General features: G+C 47.1%; 1 protein-coding gene across 9 annotated transcripts in view; it reads left to right on the top strand.

The window, feature by feature from the left end:
- TRRAP (transformation/transcription domain associated protein) overlaps window positions 1–10,613 on the top strand; it is a 202,979-nt gene extending 192,366 nt beyond the window's left edge. For all 9 annotated transcript variants that reach the window (XM_084818421.1, XM_084818419.1, XM_084818422.1 and 6 more), the window contains 3 exons: window positions 2,407–2,610; window positions 4,298–4,492; window positions 9,295–10,613. In XM_084818421.1, the coding sequence (XP_084674547.1) occupies window positions 2,407–2,610; window positions 4,298–4,492; window positions 9,295–9,579 (684 nt within the window). In that variant the 3' untranslated portion in view covers window positions 9,580–10,613. The remainder of the gene's footprint in view (window positions 1–2,406; window positions 2,611–4,297; window positions 4,493–9,294) is intronic.
- The last annotated feature ends 9,093 nt before the right edge of the window (window positions 10,614–19,706 follow it).

Here is a 19,706-nt window from a genome sequence, read left to right as displayed (position 1 = left end):
ATTGGTGGTAGAGCGCATGCTCTGCGTGTGGAAGAGCCCAGGCCCAATCCTGGGCATCTCCCATGGAAAAGGGATCGGGTAGCAGGTGACGAGAAGGACCTCTGCTGGAGACGCCAGGAGGCCTCCGCCAGCCAGAGCAGACAATCCTGGTCTAAACATACATGTAGTCTGACGTGGTAGAAGGCAGCTTCCTAGTACGTGAACAACAACAGTAATAATGTAGAGTTGACCGTGGTGATGTATGTGAACAGCTATGAATGCTCAGCAACCACGGTCTGAATGCTGTCGCGGTCTTGTGTTTCAGTCAATAAATTCAGGGCCGGCGTCAAGGGTAGATATGGCTGGGCACCTGCTGAGGTTGCACACCCCAGCAAGGGCCCACTTACCAGAGCCCCCCGGAGTTGCTCCTCCTCCTCACCATTCTAACGTTCTTATTCACTTGCTTCTCACTGTGGCCCAGACAACGGTGGTGATGAGAAGGAGGAGCAGGAGATGCCGTGGCCTGCTGGCTCCCTGGCTCCCTGCCTGTCAAGCAAGCCAGTGGTAGCCATGCTGAGAAAGAGGAGGAGGAGGAGCAAGAGCGGCTGGTGACCATGGTGGTGAGAAGGTCGACTCGCTGTGGGAAGGGGGCCCGTGGAGGGGGCCTTTCCCAAAGGCCCTCAAACGCTGGAACCAACACTGCGTAGAATGGTCTGTGACGAGCGCTTTCCAGTTGGCATTAAAGGACTGTCCTGAAACGTTTCACCTGATTTCTTAAGGCTGACTGAGACACGGTTTGAATCCCCCTGCAGTGGTGTAAACAAGACATAGTGAACATACGGACATCAGAAGAGCCCTGCTGGATCAGACCAAGGGTCCATCTAGTCCACCATTCTGTCACACAGCGGCCAGCCAGCTCTCGACCGGAAACCCAGAAGCAGGGCCTGAGTGCAACAGCACCCTCCCGCACATCTTCCCCAGCAACTGGTGCACATAGGCTCCCTGCCTCTGGTACTGGAGGGAGCACATAGCCATCAAGACTAGTAGCCATGGATAGCCTTTTCCTCCAGGGATTTTCCTAAGCCCCTTTTAAAGCCATCCAAACTGGTGGTCATCAGTACTTCCTGTGGTAGTGAATTCCATGGTTTAAATATGCGCTGCGTGAAGAAGTCCTTCCTTTTAGGAAAGAATTAGTTTAAAAGCTCGAATGCATATAGTTGGGCCTAGCGCTGTCTTGTTGCCCCACTGTAGTTGTTGAAATTCCAGGCGCTGAAAGTTGGGCCCTGAAAGTTCAGTCTGTAATAAACAGCCTTTCAGCCCTTGCACAGCATAAAATAAAATTAAGTGACTTGGAACATCTGTCTCAATTCCTTTTTTCTTCTCTTCTGAGGCTCTTGCCTTCAGGTTGTGAAAATGGAGTCTCTCTGAGTAATTATCGTTCTTTCCTAGTGCAGTGGAGCAGGTCCCCACTTTATTTCTCTTTCTAATTAATTAGGCCAGTCCATGCTGTAGTAATTGAATATGGAGGTAGTTCACAGATGTTTACATGTGGGGCACAACTTGGCTGCCGAGTGTGTGGCAACATTAATACCCAGATGCTTGAAGCTGATCTTGATTGTGGCCAGAGCATGCTAAGCGCTGTACAGACCAGTGAAAGATAAGGCTGTCTCCCAAGGAGTGGGATGCTCATGAGTGACATGGAATTGAAACCAGGCAGGAAGGAAGGATGCCAGACCATATCGTGGCAACCGAGGGTGTAGTTGCATGATGGAATGACCCCATTCTCAATTTACTGCAGAGGTGGGGTACCTCTTTCAGCCCAAAGCCCAAATTCCATTTCAAATAAGTTCTTGGGGGCTGCATTCCAGCGGTGGGCGGAGCCAAAAGCAAAATGGGCGGGGCAAAATAGCAAAAATGCCAACCTAAGTAGCAAAGGCTGGATGGGCCTGATCTCGTCTGACCTCTGAAGCTAGGCAGGATCAGCCCTGGTTCATACTTGGATGTGAGGCCACCTAGGAATCAGGCTTCCTGCATTGAGCAGGGGGTTGGGCTTGATGGTCTTGTAGGCCCCTCCCAACCCTATGAGTCTATGATAGCCCTCCAGTAATGCTGCTTGCCTGATCTCAGAAGCTAAGCAGGGTCAGCCCTGGTTCGTACTTGGATGGGAGACCGCCTGGGAATCACGCTTCCTGCATTGAGCAGGGGGTTGGCCTCGATGGTCTTGTAAGCCCCTTCAAACCCTATGAGTCTATTTGAGTTTCAAGCTCTGGGAAACCGTGCAAATGCTGGATAACCACCAGTGATCAGCGCTCAACTGATGCAAATCTATCGCACCACCTGCAGTCGAAGTGTGTAATGGCGGATGCAAAACCTCCCTTGAAAGCTTGTGAAGCCCTTGTCCTAGTAGCTTTTCTGCCTCCCTTTTAGGTTCTCCGTGATATTCTGAAAGAGGTGCAGGGCAACATGGTGCCACGCAGCATGCTAAAGGAGTGGGCCCTACATACTTTTCCAAACGCCACCGATTACTGGACGTTCCGGAAGATGTTCACCATCCAGTTGGCCCTGATCGGTTTTGCAGAATTCGTCTTCCACTTGAACAGGCTGAACCCTGAAATGCTGCAAATTGCTCAGGTACGTGTTGAGACAACTTGCATATGCTGATTCCCTGTTTATTGATTTATTTCATTTATTTATTTGTCTGGGTGGTTCACAACAATTAAAACCACCAAATGCAAAGCAATAAAATACAGACAATACAATATAAAAGTTTAAAACCGCAGTGTAAAAATAAAAATAGCAACCAAACAGAAGCTAGCAGCTGTGCAAAAATTTAAAATACAGTACCAGATAGAAAACTGAAAAACTAAAATGCCTGGGAGAATAGAAAGGTCTTCACCAAGCACCAAAACAAGCACAATGTAGGCGCCAGGCGAGCCTCTCTGGGAAGCTCATTCCACAACTGGGGTGCCACAGCAGAAAAGGCCCTCTTCTTGGTAGCCACCCACCTCACTTCCTTTGGTGGGGGCTCCTGAAGAATATATATTTAATACCACAATGGCTATTTGAACCATTTTTGAAACTTTTTAAAGATATCTGCTAGGAAAGCAATATGCCGTCACCTTTCAATGCAAGAGCATTCAATTCCAAATGGAAATGTAATGCAAGGCATTCTGAATGTCACTGAAATTTAATCCCCCCGCTGCCCCGGTATCCTTTTTTTTTTTTAACCCTCTCTGCATATCCTTGGTTTTAAGGTCTCAGAATGAACAATGAATTTGCTATCATGAGTGCAGCAAAAGAAACAAACCCCAAAAGAGTGGAGATTTTTCTCTACCCCTGATCCATCCACCCGGCAGCACAAAAGAGTCCATTATTCAAGACTGATAACTTTCAGAGGATGCTCCTGTCTGTCATCTTTATATACCCGCTAATAAGGAAGAGTGTATACAGCTGAAACTCTTGTTAACCTTGCTTTGTACCGGTATTGTCTGAGTGGGCGGCCGTTGGAGTTGTCATTGGAAACTGTCCTTTTTATTCCGTCCACATTTACCCCTTGCGCATGAGAGAGATCATAGAGCAGGATGGCGCGTGTGTGTGGGGTGGTGGTGGTCAGGGGCTGGATTTCCCCCTGGACCAAGTCTGGCGGGCCAGATTACCTCAAGGGTCGGGGCCCTGCCACAAAGCCCCACCTCCTCCCATGACATCGTTGGCACCGCCGCACCTCCTTTTATTTTCTGTGCAGATTGAGGCATGGAACTCTGTGCTTCTGCATGGAAAGTGACTTGGCCACTTGCAAGCACTGGCCAAGCATCTCCTTCCTGCCCCGTTCCTGTCCTGATGAGGGTGTGAGCAGGGTGGGAAGGGACACGACCAGCCGAGTCATGCAGCTCCTTCTTGCCCTGCTTGCATCCCGATCGGGGCGGGCAGAAGGAGACGGTGCTTCTAGGGGCCAGCTCCTGCAAGCCCCAGACACATCAGACCGCTCCTTCCTATGCTGCTTGCATCCCAACTGGGGCACAAGCGCCCTGGGAAGGGACTCAGCCGGGGCTCTCGGGGGAATCCCTTTATTATCTCCAAGCAGAGATAACATAGGGATTCCTCTCCCACAGGGGGCGGGACCTGCACTGAGTGCTCAACCCCCCAGAGGCAGGATTAGACCCCAGCACAGGCTGGATTAGGCCAGGGGAGCGGGGCGGAGGTTGTCCTCTCCTGTCTTAGAGGGATGCACGGATGCTCTTGCTTTGGGGCAATGTTTTGCTGCTTTTGTCATCTTCCATTGTTAAATTTTGTGTAACAAAATTTCCTTTAAAACCATCAGGATACCGGCAAACTGAATGTGGCATACTTCCGATTTGACATCAATGATGCTACTGGGGATCTTGATGCCAACCGGCCTGTTCCGTTCCGACTCACGCCGAACATTTCCGAGTTCCTCACCACCATTGGGGTTTCTGGGCCACTCACAGCTTCTATGATCGCAGTTGCTCGTTGCTTTGCACAGCCAAACTTCAAGGTATGGCTACAGTTGACGTGTGAGTGGGGGTTTGGGGGCTTTTCTACTGCAACTTTGCTGTGCTCATCTGTAGTTTTCAAATGGACAGGGCCTTTCCAGCAGTGGAGCACACTTATGGAACTCTCTCCCACGGGAAATACGAGTGGCCCCATGTGTGGAAACTTAAGAAACAACTTAAGTGTTTTCAGTTCAGTCTGCTTCTTAATAATTGCTGCCTTTATTCGTTGCTGATGTTGTAACTGCAGCTGCTCAATTTTAAAAAGGTATAATGTGGTTTTAATAGGATGATGATTGTGTGTTAGGAAATTTTGTACACTGCCTTGAAGGGGCAGTTGTGCTCTACAAGGTGATTTTTAAATGAGGTGATACATAAAATGAATTTTAAAAATATGGGAAACTCTAGAATTACTTGGGAGCTTATCAGGATGGCTCAACAGGAATACAACGAAGGGGAATGTCCACTCCCAGATCCAGTACAAATTCCTTTTCCTTGACTTCAGAGTTCTCTGTGGCCTTAGCGATCACTGTTGCGGCCCCTATTTGCAATTACTTCTATGCCGCCATTCAGGATACAAATTGTACCAAGGCGGTTTACAAGTAACATAAAAATAATAAAATCTGAAGGATCGCCTCCACCCATACGTGCTTGCTGGACCCTAAGATCATCTTCAGGGGTCCTTCTCCGAGAGCCCCTGCCAAAGGAAGTGAGGAAGAGGGACTTTTCTGCTGTGGCACCTGGGCTGTGGAATGAACTCCCTAGATTGGTTTGCCTGGCGCCTACGTTGTTCTCCTTCTGGCGCCAGGTGAAGACCTTCTTAGTCTCCCCGTATTTTAGCATTTTAGCTTCCTAGTCTTTTAGCTCTGGTGTTTTAAATCTGTATTTTAAAGCTCTGTATTGCTGCTAGGTTTTATTCTGGTTGTACTGTTATATTGTGGTTTTAAGCGTTCATATTTGATATTGTTTTATGCTGTACTTTGTGGTTTTAATTTTTGTGAACTGCCCAGAGAGCTTCGGCTATTGGGCAGTATATAAATGAAATAAATAAATACAATAAAATTAAAATAAACAATATTAACATTTTTTTTAAAAACTCACAGTCATCAGGATCCTTCCCACAGGGCAGTTGGTGGAAGATGCCCCCCCCCCCCCACACACACACACACTGGAGGCAGGAGAAGTCCAGCTGGAACAGGAGCAGGTGTCTGGAGTTCTCCTTTTATTTATATATACACACACACACTGCCCAATAGCCGGAGCTCTCTGGGTGGTTCACAGAAAGTAAAACCACAGAGTACAGCATAAAATAACATAAACTATGAAAGCTTACAACCACAATATAACAGTACAACCAGAATAAAACCTAGCAGCAAGGCAGAGATTTAAAATACAGATTTAAAACACCAGAGCTAAAAGATTAAAAATGCTAAAATTCTGGGAGAGTAAAAAGTACTTTCGTAGGTGCCAGGTGAGCCTCTCTAGGGAGCTCATTCCACAGCCAGGGTGCCACGGCAGAAAAGGCCCTCTTCCTGGTAGCCAGCAACCTTGCTTCCTTTGGCAGGGGCTCCTAGAGGAGGACCGCTGAGGATGATCTTGCGGCCTGGGCAGGCACATATGGGAGGAGGCGATTCTTATTTAACTCCCTCTCCTGGAATTCTCCCCCCAGGGCAGTTGACAGTGGTAGGAATCCAGTAGGATCAGGCCCTGAGGTCTTTTATAGGGTATTGTGATGCCAGGGCAAATACGCTCACACAAGTTAGTAGCCTGCAAATGCTTTTGTACTGGCCTGGCAGAGGAAGGGTGGGGAGCTCTGGTCCTCCTGTAGCAGCCTGCCTCTCAGTTCCTTCAGCTCCACCTTCAGACACCTGAAGGGTCTCTCGCTGCCTCGAACAATTCTGCCTGTTCTCCCTTGCTGCCCCTTGTGCCTGGAGCTGCCTCCCAGAACATCACAGAACGCCACCCCTCTTCCCATTGCCATCACCTGGGAAGTTAAGTGTTTGCTAGCATAATATGTAACTCCATCCTCTCCTCCTTTGGGCAGAGATCTCATTTACGGATTATATGGGCTTCTCATATTAACCAAGGCTTGTATTTAAGTACTCCCCCGGTCGCCATAGGTGACAAGGATTTCCATGCAGGCAAATACACGGAGTTCCATGCAAAACGAGTGAATGGGCCAGCAGAGGAAAGATGGAGTGCTCCATCCCTCCTCCGCACCCAGCATGGAGGTGGGCTGCTGCAAGAGAACCAGAGCTCTGCAGCCTTCCCCTGCCAGGCCAGTAAAACATTTTTGGCAGGCTGCTAACTTGTGTGAGCTTATTTGCCCTGGCATCGCAAAACACTACAAAATTGGCCATCCCTAGCTATTGGCAGAAAATTATGTCAGAGGATGCACATGCTGCTGTGGACCAGGCTCTTCTTTACAGCAGAGGTAAGCAGCCTCAGGACTGGGGGCCAAATCCAGCCCTCTGGAGTCCTCCAGATGTTCATACTTCCTTTTCCCCCAACCAACAATCATTTGTTGGTTGGGGGAAAACCCTGGCTTTTCTGAAGATTTTACCCTTTCTAAGAGCTTTAAGCTACAATAGGCTGGGGGGCTGGGTTTGTATTTTGGGCCCCACCCCCTTTGCCTTTGGCTCTGCCCTTCACTGGAATGTGGCCCCCGAGAACTTATCTGAAATTGAATTTGGCCCTTGGGCTGAAAGAGGTTCCTCACCCCTGTTTTACAGAGGGACTGCTTATTATTGGTCTAAGCTGATAATTGAACTGTTCACACAAGACGCAAACCCACACTCAGTGGTTGAGTGTGGCTTGTTCTTGAACCGTGGGTTGTTTGTTGAACCATGGGTTAGTGTGTTGTCTGAACCCAAGACATTTTCCACAGGGTGGCTTATTAACCATGCAGTGTGGCTTGTTGGATTGTTCAGAGTGGTTAACAACAAACCATGGGTTCTCAAGGTTGCTTGTTCGAGAAAAATAAGCCACACTGCACGCTTAGCAAATTACCCTGTGGAAAATGTCCTCGGTTCAGACAACACGCTAACCCACAGTTCAACAAACAGCCCACGGTTCAACAACAACCCACGGTTCAACCACTGAGTGTGGGTTAGCGTACTGTGCGAACCCAGTCAATGTGCAGACATGGGACTGGCCCTATGGCATCTCTAGAACTCAGTGCTAGCGGCCTGCTAAAGAAGGTCACACCCCATCGGTATATGGTGTGTCCCTCCTGTCAGTTGTGAATCGGCACAATAGATTATATATTGAGCTCAAACACATCTGAAAAGGGAGCTTCTCTGGTTCAGGCCTCTTCAAAGAGGGTTTTCCAGACAATTAGAGAATGATTTAACTTCCACTTGTCTAAACAGCAGATCTATAAAAACTCTGGTGGATGCCTTTGCAAGCCTGCTTCTCAGGCAGAATTGCAGCAAAGTGGAGGATAATTCTGCGCTCAGCTTGGCCTGTTGGGTTGAAATTAACTTGCCTCAGCAGTTGCCATACCATTCCAGCAACGTTGTGTGTTTGCAAGTCTGGGAATTATGATGTGAATGACAAATGTAGCATCGTGTAGCCCTTTTCCAATAATGCCGCAAATAAGAATATGTCTTGGCAGCTTGTTAGCAGGGTAGGAAGCTAAAGATATATAGTGGCTTTGATGGACTTCAGCTCTTAGCAGGGTGCAGTTTGCTCAAGGAATTGGGATTCTTCCCTTTTAAAATCTGATACTTCACCAGAAATGAAGAAACTCGCAGTTGGGTGGCAATTTGCAGCCGCCACATTACATTGAGAGTACCACACAGTACATGAAAAGAGCGCGCATGGCACGCCGTGTGATTTTCTTAATTAGGCATCTTAAGCCGCAACCTGCAGTAGTACTAAATCCTCTCTTTTAAATGCAAGCAAAAAAAAATCTGAAAAGTGGAGAGGATTAAAATATACAAGCCTTGGTTTTTTCCCCCCCAAAGTGCAAAGCATCCATCATAATAATACTGATAAAGTACTTCTGGATGTGCTGTGTCAGCCTGGGTCCCTCAGGATTAGGGATGGGGAACATCTGGTCCTCCAGTTGTTGTTGGACTGCATCTCCCATCGTTCCTCACCGCTGGCTATGCTGGCTAGGGCTGATGGGAGTTGCAGTCCAGCAACATCTGGAGGACCACACGTTCCCCGCCCCTTCTCCAGATGTTCTGGACTACCGCTCCCATCACCCCAGACCACCGTTGCCAATGGACAGGGATAATGGGACTTGTAGACCAGAAATCTGCAGGAGGCTGTGCTAAGTGCTGTCCGTGACAATGGGGCAAGCACGTCCCCGCTTGCAAGCTCCAGCCTACAAACGCATGAAATGAGAGAGTGCAAGGCAGGGCAAGGAATGGCCTAGGTGCAGTTGGAAACGGATAATTGTCTGGTCTGTGCATGCAGCTGAATGAGATGCTCGAATCCTGAGGAAGTACAAGTGGGCTGAACCACTTCAGATTGATTAAGTATTTATCCTAGGTGGGGATACCATTTTTAGATGCTTCCCCATCTTAAAGAAAAGAAAGCAAAGACATTGACTCCTGCCCAAAGTGAACAAGTATAAATCTTTTTTTGTTTTTAAGGAAAAGCAAATATGTAGCATTAAATAAACACAGCTCATTCTAGGCTGCAGTTCTCTAAAGTTGCCATTATAATTGGGGGGGGTAGATTTATGTGGAGGGGCCAAAGTGCCGTGGCACGCTTCCATTACTGTTTCACAACATCCATAATCCCCCCGACATTTCCTCCCAGTTAAACATAATCATTGTTTCCCCCCTCCTTGCAGGTTGACGGCATCCTGAAGACGGTGCTGCGAGACGAAATCATCGCTTGGCACAAGAAAACCCAGGAGGATACGTCCTCCCCGCTCTCGGCAGCCGGGCAGCCCGAGAACATGGACAGCCAGCAGCTGGTTTCGCTGGTTCAGAAAGCGGTGACTGCCATCATGACGCGGCTGCATAACCTGGCCCAGTTTGAGGGAGGGGAGAGCAAAGTCAACACGCTGGTGGCTGCGGCCAACAGTCTGGACAACCTGTGCCGCATGGACCCCGCGTGGCACCCGTGGCTCTGACTTGGCCTCATGATGCTCAGTTATGGGGAAAAGAGAGATAAATTGTTAAGAGCTCTTTTCAAACCATCGGCTCGCTTCGTCACCGCCCATCCTGGCCCCACCTTTTGGACTGTTTTTAGCGTGATTGTGTTTCCAGGAAGACTGCTGTTTTTACACTCTCCAAGTCATTTCGCGTGCTTAATACTTGAGATGGCTTGTAGGGCCAGTTTGAAAGGAGGAAGCCTGTGCAGTGAGGAGAGCAATCCCGTTTTATGTCAAAAGTGAGAACACAGATGCTGCTTGCAAGATTTATGAAGTGAATTTGTCATCCGTTAAGATACAGTTTTCGACGGATGCGGTGCAGCGCAAATTTCCCCAGGCATACTTGTAAACTTTTTTTTTTTTTTTACACTTTAAGAATTTCGTACTCCCACATCGTGGGTCTTATTGTTTGATGTTTTCCTCTATAAAAAAGTGTTTTCTTCGTTGTTTACCTTCAGAGTGGTACAAAAACTGCTTAAATACCATTTTAATCCAACCAGAAATATACAAGTGTTAAACGTGGGTTTGTACAGCAATTTTGTAACAAAATGTATAGAAAATCATCCTTTTTTGTGGAAGGGGGCTCTCTAGCTGGATAAAACATGAACAAATTGTGCTAGTTTTTTTTTTTTTCCTGCAGAGCATTGTACAGTGAAAACGGATCCATTTCGGAAATCTAGTTTAGTGACTCACGCATATAGGAAAGTAAATTTGTCATCCATAAACATACATATTTGGATGGAACCAGTGCTGTGCAAGTCAAAAAGTATATGATAAGCTGGTTATTATTATTATTTTTTGTAGTTTTGACGCATATAAATGTACATCATCAAGTAGCTTCTTAAGGAACTGTTTTTAGTTTTTACCTTTGTAATTTAAAAAGAAAGAAAATGAATTGCTTTTATTTGGGTCCGTGTTAGCCATTTTTATAAACCTTGCAGTGTTGAGGGTGTTACACTTTGCATTTGTACAGGGTGAACTTTTTTCAAAATAAATATTTTCTAAAATGCTTGAATGGTACTCATTTTCCTGAAGCGGACTCTTAGCAGCGGGAAATTGAAATGAGCAATGGCAAAAAAAAAGGCTTCTAAAACAGAGGGAGTTGAGGCATTGAGGATTGATCCCAATCACACTATGCTGCGTGCACGTAATAATTCAGTTCCGTGGTTCTCCTAGGACAGCAGACACTAAATCAACCTAAGAACAAGAACCATACATTCTGAGAGCTCGGCACAGTAATTAATTTGTTGGCCATTTGTGCTGCTTTAAACAGGGCCCAGAACAGCATATGCCCGCTGGATAATTAACATCTGAATAATTAGTTCAGAGAGGTTGAAGATACGTGGTGGCAAGCCTCATTGTAGCCCACTGTTCTTTTGCATGGTGTGGCTTAAGTTCTTGTCATCTATTGAATGGAGAAGAAGAGCTTTCAGTGTGCTGACATCTTCTCAAATCCTTGGTACTACTCTTCATCTCCTGGTTTTCTGTGGGTTTGGTACAGGCATATCCCACAGAGGTTGTTTTGGGGAGTAGCAGTGGCATAAGAAGAACATAAGAAGAACCATGCTGTATCAGACCAAGAGTCCATCTAGTCTAGTATTCTGCTCACGCAGTGGCCAACCAGCTGTCGACCATGTCTCAGCTGAGCACATCCTGATTGTCCAATCCCCTTTTAAAGCCATCTAAATTGGTGGCCATCACTACATCTTGTGGTAGTGAATTCTATAGTTTAACTATATGCCATGTGAGGAAGTATATCATAGATAATTTTGTACACCTCTATCTTGGCTCCCCATCACTTGCCTTCTTTCTAATCTAAACAATCCCAATAGGGGAGTTGCTCCAGCCCCTTGATCTTTTTGGTTGCCCTTTTCTGCACCATTTCCAACTCTACAATCTCCTATTTTAGCTGTGGTGATCAGAACTGTACACAGTTATTCCATACACTGGTTTGCTGTCCACCACCACCCCAAGATCTCTTTCTTGATCAATCACTGCCAGCTCAGATCCCACCAGCTTATATGTGAAGTGGGAATCCTCTGGCTTCCCCAACCTCCTTCCCTCCACCTCCTCAATGCATCAACTAGATGGGCGAAAAAACCTCATCTATCTGAAATTCAGAGCGGGAAGAGCTCGCCTTCGCCACTCCTGCATTGGATGACCGTAACCCTCCAGGTTCAGAGACTTACCGCTGTCTCCAAAGGATTGCATCCACAGTGAAATCTCCCCCCCCCCCGCCCCGTTCCCCACATCTCCTACCTTACAGCTGGGAGGAGGACTTCTGCCGAATTTAGTTTCATTTTCTCCAGTTCCCAGCTTGTTGCATACAGACCAGAAATCGTAGTTTAAAACAAACTCTAGTTTCCACTCCAAAAAGCCAACAAAACAATCCAGGAAACTATATAAAACAATCTGGAAACTATATAAGTTTCCAGCTTATATAGCAATTCACTAGAGTCTGTTTTAAAGTATGATTCCTGGTTTGTATGTAACAACAAGCCAGGAATCGAGGAAAGTGAAACAGAATCATAGTTTGTTCCTCCTCCTGACCATGCAGCAAGAGAAGAGAGGAGGAAATGCACAAAGCTGGCAAAGGCTCACTTAAAAGGTTAAAAACAAACAAACCCTCCTCTGTTCTCCTGGGCTTTTCATTGAAAAGTTTTCTTATTTGCTCCTGCTGGATGTTTTGAAACTGCATTTTACTGAAACTTGTTCATATTTCATAGGATTTGATTAATAGATTTGTATTTTTCTATTGAAATAGGTTTTATTTAAAATGTTTCATATTTAATAATTTTATTAATAGGTTCGGGGGGGTATGCTGAAAGCCTTCTTGGGAAGCCTATGGCCTTGAAAGGTGACTAAAGTTGCAATCCTATATACCCACTTACCTGGGAGTAAGTCCCATTGATTTCAGTAGCTTTTACTTCTGAGTAGACAAGCATAGGGTTGCATAGGGTTGCACTCTAAGAAATGGATTAAATAAAATAGTCTGGAGGTCTCAAGTTGTCTACCCCTGTGCTAAACCATGGTTTAGTGTGGCGTGCAAACATGGCCATTACTTTTAAGATTCTCTTCCTCTGTAGAGCTGGGAGACTTGAGTCACTCCTGTGCCCATATCTGTCCACCTTGACCTGCCAGCAGATATTTACTGGCACTGGCAAAGATGAGCAAATCCTGGAGAAAGGGGGAAAGAGATAGGATCAGATCCTCCCTTTCTGAGGAAATGCAGTGTGCAAACGCATCAAAGACAGGGCTGAAAAAATAATATGTTGTCAGGTTTGGTAAAGCACTGTGCATGTCTGTGTTTATTTTGTTAATTCTATTTGTTCTCCTTGAAAAGGCAGCCTTTCAGGCTGAATTTCTTTGCTCCTGAGTGAAATCGTGTAGCACCCTAGCTGAGTGTCTCTACTCTACATCTTCTAAGACTTCCTCTCCCCCTCCTCTCTCTGCAGTAATTGGGCTCTTCATGAATTGTCAGATACAAAAAGAGACAGAGACAGAGAGAGGGGGAGATTATTAGGTCCTGAGTGAAGATGACTCAGTCTGTCTGTCTAGCAATGAAAGATTTGTTTTTGAGACGGCAGGAATGGGCGGTGGGCAAGGGGAGTTGTTTTTATAACTATGCTCGCTTTAACTGGATGCGGGGTTTAAAAAAAATGGCATCACAGCCTGATTCTCTGATAGTGCTGCTGGACACAGGGCTCAGTGCCAATGCTAGTTTTTTGCAGGCCCTCGGTCCAAACACCCTCAGTGGGTCCCCTACCTCAGTGACTCTACCTTCGGAACACCATTGTCCCCAGCTGATCTTACTCCTCCTCCTCTTCCTCGTTCCATCGTTGCTATCACTTGGTCGCTTGAGAGCCAGTGAGCAAGCAGGCAATGGCATTTACTTTTCCTCCTCACCAGGTCTGTTGTCTGGGCCAGAGCGAGGGGCAGGTGAACGAGCCGTTGGCAGCGGGAGGAGCAACTCCAGAGATCTCTTGTCAGTGGGCCCCTGCTGGGGTGTGGGCCCTTGGCGGATGCCCAGTTAAGCCTACTCTCCTACAGAGCTGGCTCAAGATATGTTGCTGCTCTAGGAGAAGGCTAATCTTGCATCTTGCAGAGGTCAAAGGGGCTACATGGAGAGAATCTCCCTTCTCTCTATGAACACTGAGCTGTGCTGGAACGCTGTGCTGTCGCTGGCATTCATCTGCCAGGGAATACACCTCCCACCACCCTTCCTGCTCCTGCCTCCATTGTGTTTCGCTTTCCAGAAAGTAAATAGTAATGCTGGATCCTGTCTGGTCTACGCCCCATTCAAATGTTAATTAAACACATCTGGACAGGTGCAATCAGTATACATTCGATATATGTACGTGTCTAGTCCTGCAGGCATTGGATGATTCTCATTGTTCACCAGGTATGCGCATTTATTTCATTTCATTCTTTTCATGCATGCACTCTGCCAAATTACGCTGATGTAAGGGACCACGCACACACAGGCACAGACACCCTGCCCCCTGAAAGGTATCCCAGCTGGACAGGGTTGGGAATATTGGCATATAGATGCGAATAATCAGGAACATGCCCTTGGAAAACAAAGTGGACTATTCTATGGTATGGAAGACAACCTTGTACACAGACTTGTTCATTTGCTATATTTTGCTACATTTACATACTGCCTTTCTGCCAAAGCACTCAAGAAAGTCCATGTTTTTTTTTTCTAAAAAATGATCTGCAGTTTAACAGATGAGGTACAAAAGAGGGAAAGAGGGAAATGAGCACATACTATGGACACTGCATAAAACAATTCTGGGAGGGGAAAAGCCAAATGGCAGCCTGTCCCAGCTGAGCCAGTGGAAGGGGCTTTGCTGTTTCAGTTCTCCTTCAGACACAGCCATGTGGAATGCCACTGATGAGGTCAGCTCTCTGAATGGATCTCCTTATTTCTTGATGTAAACAACAGGGACTACCCGGCTTGGCAACAGCGCCTGTAAAAAATATCTCTGGACTGTAGTAATTCACCAGGCATGGTGAGCCAGCAGTGTGATGCGGCTGCAAAAAAGTCGAGTATGTTTTTAGACTGCATTCACATAACCATCACAAGAAGTAATAATTCCACTTTCTTCTGCATTAGCCAGACATCATCTGGAGAACTGTGTCTAGTTCTCGGTGCTGCATTTTGTGAAGGATGTAGACAAATTGGAATGGGTTCAGAAGAGGGGGACAAAAATGGCCAATGGTATGGAGAGCCAGTGTGGTGTAGTGGTTCGAGTATTGGACTGGGAGCCGGGAGATCCGGGTTCTAGTCCCCACTCGGCCATGGAAGCTCACTGGGTGACTTTGGGCCAGTCACAGACTCCCAGCCCAACCTACCTCACAGGGTTGTTGTTGTGAGGATAAAATGGAGAGGAGGATGAGGATAATGTAAGCCGCCTTGGGTTCCTTGCAAGAGAAAAAAAGGCGGAATATAAATACAATCAATCAATTGATCAATCGATCAATAAATCCTGTGAAGAACTGGCTATGTTTAGCTTGGATAAAAGAACACCTTTGTTTGTAAGAGAACTCTTTCAATAACAGAAGATCTGCCACATAGAAGAGGGCAAAGACTTACTGTCCGCTGCCCCAGAGGCCAGGACAAGATCTAATGGGCTGAAATTACAGGTGGGTAGATTTTGGTTGAACATTAGGAGCAACTTCTTAATAGTCAGAGCAGTTTGAGAATGGAACCAATTCCTTAAAGGGGTGGTTGTCGTTTCCCTTGCTGTAGGTCTTCAGGCAGAGGCAGGACAGCAATCGATTAGAGATGCTTTCACTCTGGATTTCCTGTATCGAGCATGGGGTTGGACTAGATACCCTCTAGAGCACCCTGCAGCTCCACAATTCTGATTCTTTAGACTTTAGAGAAGAACCCTAAATCAAATATGATCTTTGCACAGGGGGTTCTTGTTAGAATTCCCACCGGAGCAGTCCATTTAACCCAGGGTTAAGCAATCTGCTCTCCTAAGCAGCTGCCAAGGAAACAACAAGTCCATAGGCACCCATGGGGCAGGGGGGGGGGGGAGAGGGTCACAGCGCTGGCATTTATTATTTTTAGAGGTGACATTAGCTTTATAGAGTCGGCGAGGTAAGGGCTTGAACAATCAAGCCATGCTTGGTGGTGGTTTCCCTTGGGGAGATATGATATTTATCGGCAGCCGCTCAGACGCTGTCAGAAGCCCCCTGTCATCAATCAATCAAGGCCTGCCCTCGTTCCAGTCCTGATCGGCTCTGGCTTCGTCGGTTTTTATTAAGGAAAGCTTGAGTCTGTTATCTGGGAAGGGCAGGGGGCCTTGGCAGTCGTTCGACTTCTCTCGGGCACATTAATTCTTGTCTCCCTGTGCTGCCCGGTGGTATTTATAAGGCTTTGGCATTAATGGATCAAATCGCCTCGTTCAGCAAGATCTTTTGATCAGCCGCAGTTGCTCATCAGGCACTTTGGAGCAGGGTCAAGAACATGCCCCCAAACACCTTGACGCATCCCGACGTCCAGCTACAGCGGGTTTTTTAATTGAGGTCTGCTGATGTCATGGACGTTGCAAGCGTCTTTTAATATCAAAGCAAAGCTCTTTCCCACCCGTGTTCCTCCTTTAAAGAAAAAAGAAAAAAGTCCAGAGCAATTATTCCATTAAACACGGCCGGAAGAGGATAGATGGTATAAACTGTGTGGGTGTTGTTGGTATATATCTAATCTTTCATGCAATTATTTCCATTTCTTAATGCCAGGAGGAATTGAGAGAGAGCTGAAGCCTGTGGAATAACAAGAATCAAACAGAAGGCTGGCAGTCAAAGTGTTGTATCCAATGTTACTCACAAAGAAGAGGAACAGGTTCTCAGGATGCAAAAAAAAAATTATTGTAGGATGCCCAACGTGTTTCAGGCTTCAGCCTTTTTCTTATTTTTAGGCCTTCTTCAGGGGGCTGTATCATGAATGGCGATAAAAATTACAAATAGCACAATGCATATAATTAAAACATTACTAAAATACAAATTGCCACAGGGGCTTATGCATGTAGAACATTCTTAGAAGAACCATATAAAACCTACTTATTTACTAAGAATAACATATAAGTTCATACTTACTAGGGAAAAAAGTCTGCAGAATTTCCCTCCGCAAAAGATTGTCTCCTGGATCAATCTACTGACGACTGGAAAAGATGTTTCTCGAATCTTATCTTATACCCTTTTGTTCATTTGTTTCTAGCTCTGTCGGGTGTTTCCCTGTTGATGTAATCCAGCCAAGGTCTCAAAACTGTACTGTGGTAGTAGGGAGTGTGTGTAAATCACCCACAGGTCACAAGAGTGGTAAAAATTCAAGGTCTTCATTTAAACCACATGGAGAGAGAGTGTTCAGAGAGAGAGAGAGAGCAAGAGAAAGAGAGAACTTAAGCTTGTGGAATAGTGAGAATCAAACAGAAGGCTGGCAGTCAAGGTGTTGTATTCAACGTTACACCAGCAGAAAAAGGACAAGAGTTGCTGTTGGTCTGCTGGCGCAAGGGTGCAGAACAGAACTTCATTTGGGACGAGGGCCAAATCCCATTCTGGGGAAGGTCTCGGGGGCCACACGCCACTGGTGGGCAGGGGCCGAAGGCAAAGGGGTGAAGCCGGAAGGACCCCAAATACCAGCATCTTTTAGCTTAAAGCGCTTGCTGCCAGAAACGTAGCCATCATAGAGGCATTTCGACCCTTTTAGAATGGGGGGAAACTGCACAAAAGCTGGGAAACTACCAAATGATAGGTGGTTGGGAGAGAGGTGGCCAGGTGAAGGGGCGTGGCCTTCTGGGGAACCGGGGAACCTTCCGCAGATCCCCCTTCTCAACATCTGCTGAACACCTATTCATCTTATTGCTACTATTGCACCCAAGTCAAGTGTCAGAAGCTGCTAGGATCTGTGTGCAGCTGCCCCCTGTGGCGAGCCACTGAACTGCAGGTGACAGCTTTTGAGTGAAGTGTCCTCCACGGTCCACCAGGGCTGTCATTAGCCTGAGCCCATATGGGCCCCCACCCAGTCCCTAGGGCCTCAGATCTATTTCCCAGAGCCCTGGGTGTCCATTGGTACCAATGGAAGGTGTTTTCAAGGGGGATTGCAGTTGGGGAGGGGACGGTTAACTCGCATCTCCCCATGGGCTACAAACCCCCCCCCTTACACACACACACTGAAATGTCTCTCCCTGCATGGCAATTAAGCTTTGGTGGGGGGGACCCCTTTTTCAATTGGTTTGGGATGATCCAGAGCACAACCGCTATCAGAACTATCACAGCTAGCAGAAGCAACACCTAGGCGAATGACCATGTGATGAGTCGTGCAATGATTTCGCGGAGTGTGGGCAATGCTGAGCTGGATGGACCATGGTCTGACTCGAGCATAAGCTAGCTTTCTATGTTTGAGAACCAAGTTGGGACTTTATCATAGAATCATAGGGTTGGAAGGGACCTACAAGACCATCGAGTCCAACCCCTGCTCAGTGCAGGAAGCCTGATTCCCAGGTGGTCTCCCATCCAAGTATGAACCAGGGCTGATCCTGCTTAGCTTCTGAGATCAGACAAGCAGCATTATTGGAGGGGTATCATAGAATCATAGGGTTGGAAGGGGCCTACAAGACCATCGAGTCCAACCACTGCTTAGTGCAGGAACCCTGATTCTCAGGCGGTCTCCCATCCAAGTACGAACCAGGGCTGACCCTGCTTAGCTTCCAAGATCAGACGAGATCTAGCTTCCTGCTTGCAAATCTCTGACCATGGCCAACCACCAGAATGGGAAGTAGGGATGTACAGATTTTGTTAAATCCGTTCCGTCTATGTTTTATGGATTGTCGGGTGTCTTTTGTCCCATCTTCCAGCTGCTGATGGAATCGGATTTTTCAGGGGAGTACAAGTTTTTTTCCCCCCTATTTGCAAATGTGCATTTGTGCCAATGTGCACTTGCACGAGTGTGCACTTGTGTGCTGGTGTACATCCCCCCCGCCCCCAGTAAAACAAAAAAGTTCCGCAAGTGTGTGAAATTCATATGACTCAGAAGAAGTAGATCTGCTGTGGAATCTGCAGGTTGGGTTCATAAAAAATCCAAATCATTTTAATCCACTGCGGATTGTTATGAGCCAACAATGTGATGTGGCTGCAAAAAAGGCAAATGCTCTTTTAGGCTGCATCAATAGAAGCATAGCTTCCAAATCCCGGGAAGTACTAGTTCCGCTCTACTCAGCACTGGTTAGGCCTCATCTGGAGTAGTGTGTCCAGTTCTGGGCACCACCCTTTAAGAACGATGCAGACAACCTAGAGAGGGTTCAGAGGAGGGCAATGAAGATGATCACGGGACTGGAAACAAAGCCCTATGAAGAGCAGGGATGTATGAAACGACTCACCTGTTTCGTTTCGTGACATCCGCAGTGGGGGGGAGGTGCTCCGTCCCTCCCCCCGAAATCCTCACTGGCTGGCTGTGCTCCGCGGTGACTCTGCGGAGCCGCCGGCTGGCCAGGGCTGGCCACAGTAACATCCAGCCACTGCTGAGCTGTGCAGGGACACAAATGGCGGCCGCCATAGCCGCCACCATTTGCGTCTCTTTTTTTCGCCGTGATAGGCTACATAAATATATACATAGCCTATCACAGCGAAAAAAGGGAACGCAAATGGCGGCGGCTACGGCGGCCGCCATTTGCTTTCCCTTTTTTTCCCCCATGATAGGCTACGTAAGTATTTATGTAGCCTATCAGGGCAAAAATTGTGAAGTGAATGGCGGCCGCAGATGCGGCCGCCATTCGCAAAGCAGCGCGAACGGCACCAGGTAGGTGCTCCGTTTCGCGCGACTTTCTCAGGGTGGTGGGGCAGGGGGGCTTCATTCCGCCACGGATTTCAGGGGGGCCGAATGCACTGGCATTCCGCCTTACTGAGATCCGTGTCGGAATTCTCTGCCATTCCTAATGAAGAGAGACTGAAAGTACTGGGCATGTTTAGCCTTGAGAAGAGAAGACTGAGAGGAGATATGATAGCGCTCTTCAAGTACTTGAAAGGTTGCCACAGAGAGGAAGGCCAGGATCTCTTCTCCATCATCCAAGGGTGCAGGACACGGAATAATGGGCTCAAGT

This window comes from Heloderma suspectum, chromosome 12 (assembly GCF_057233095.1).
Source record: "Heloderma suspectum isolate Gila_16-S chromosome 12, 16-S_ref, whole genome shotgun sequence".
Classification (NCBI taxonomy): domain Eukaryota; kingdom Metazoa; phylum Chordata; class Lepidosauria; order Squamata; family Helodermatidae; genus Heloderma; species Heloderma suspectum.
Note: the sequence above shows the minus strand (reverse complement) of the source record. Positions and strands in the feature narration are given on the sequence as shown.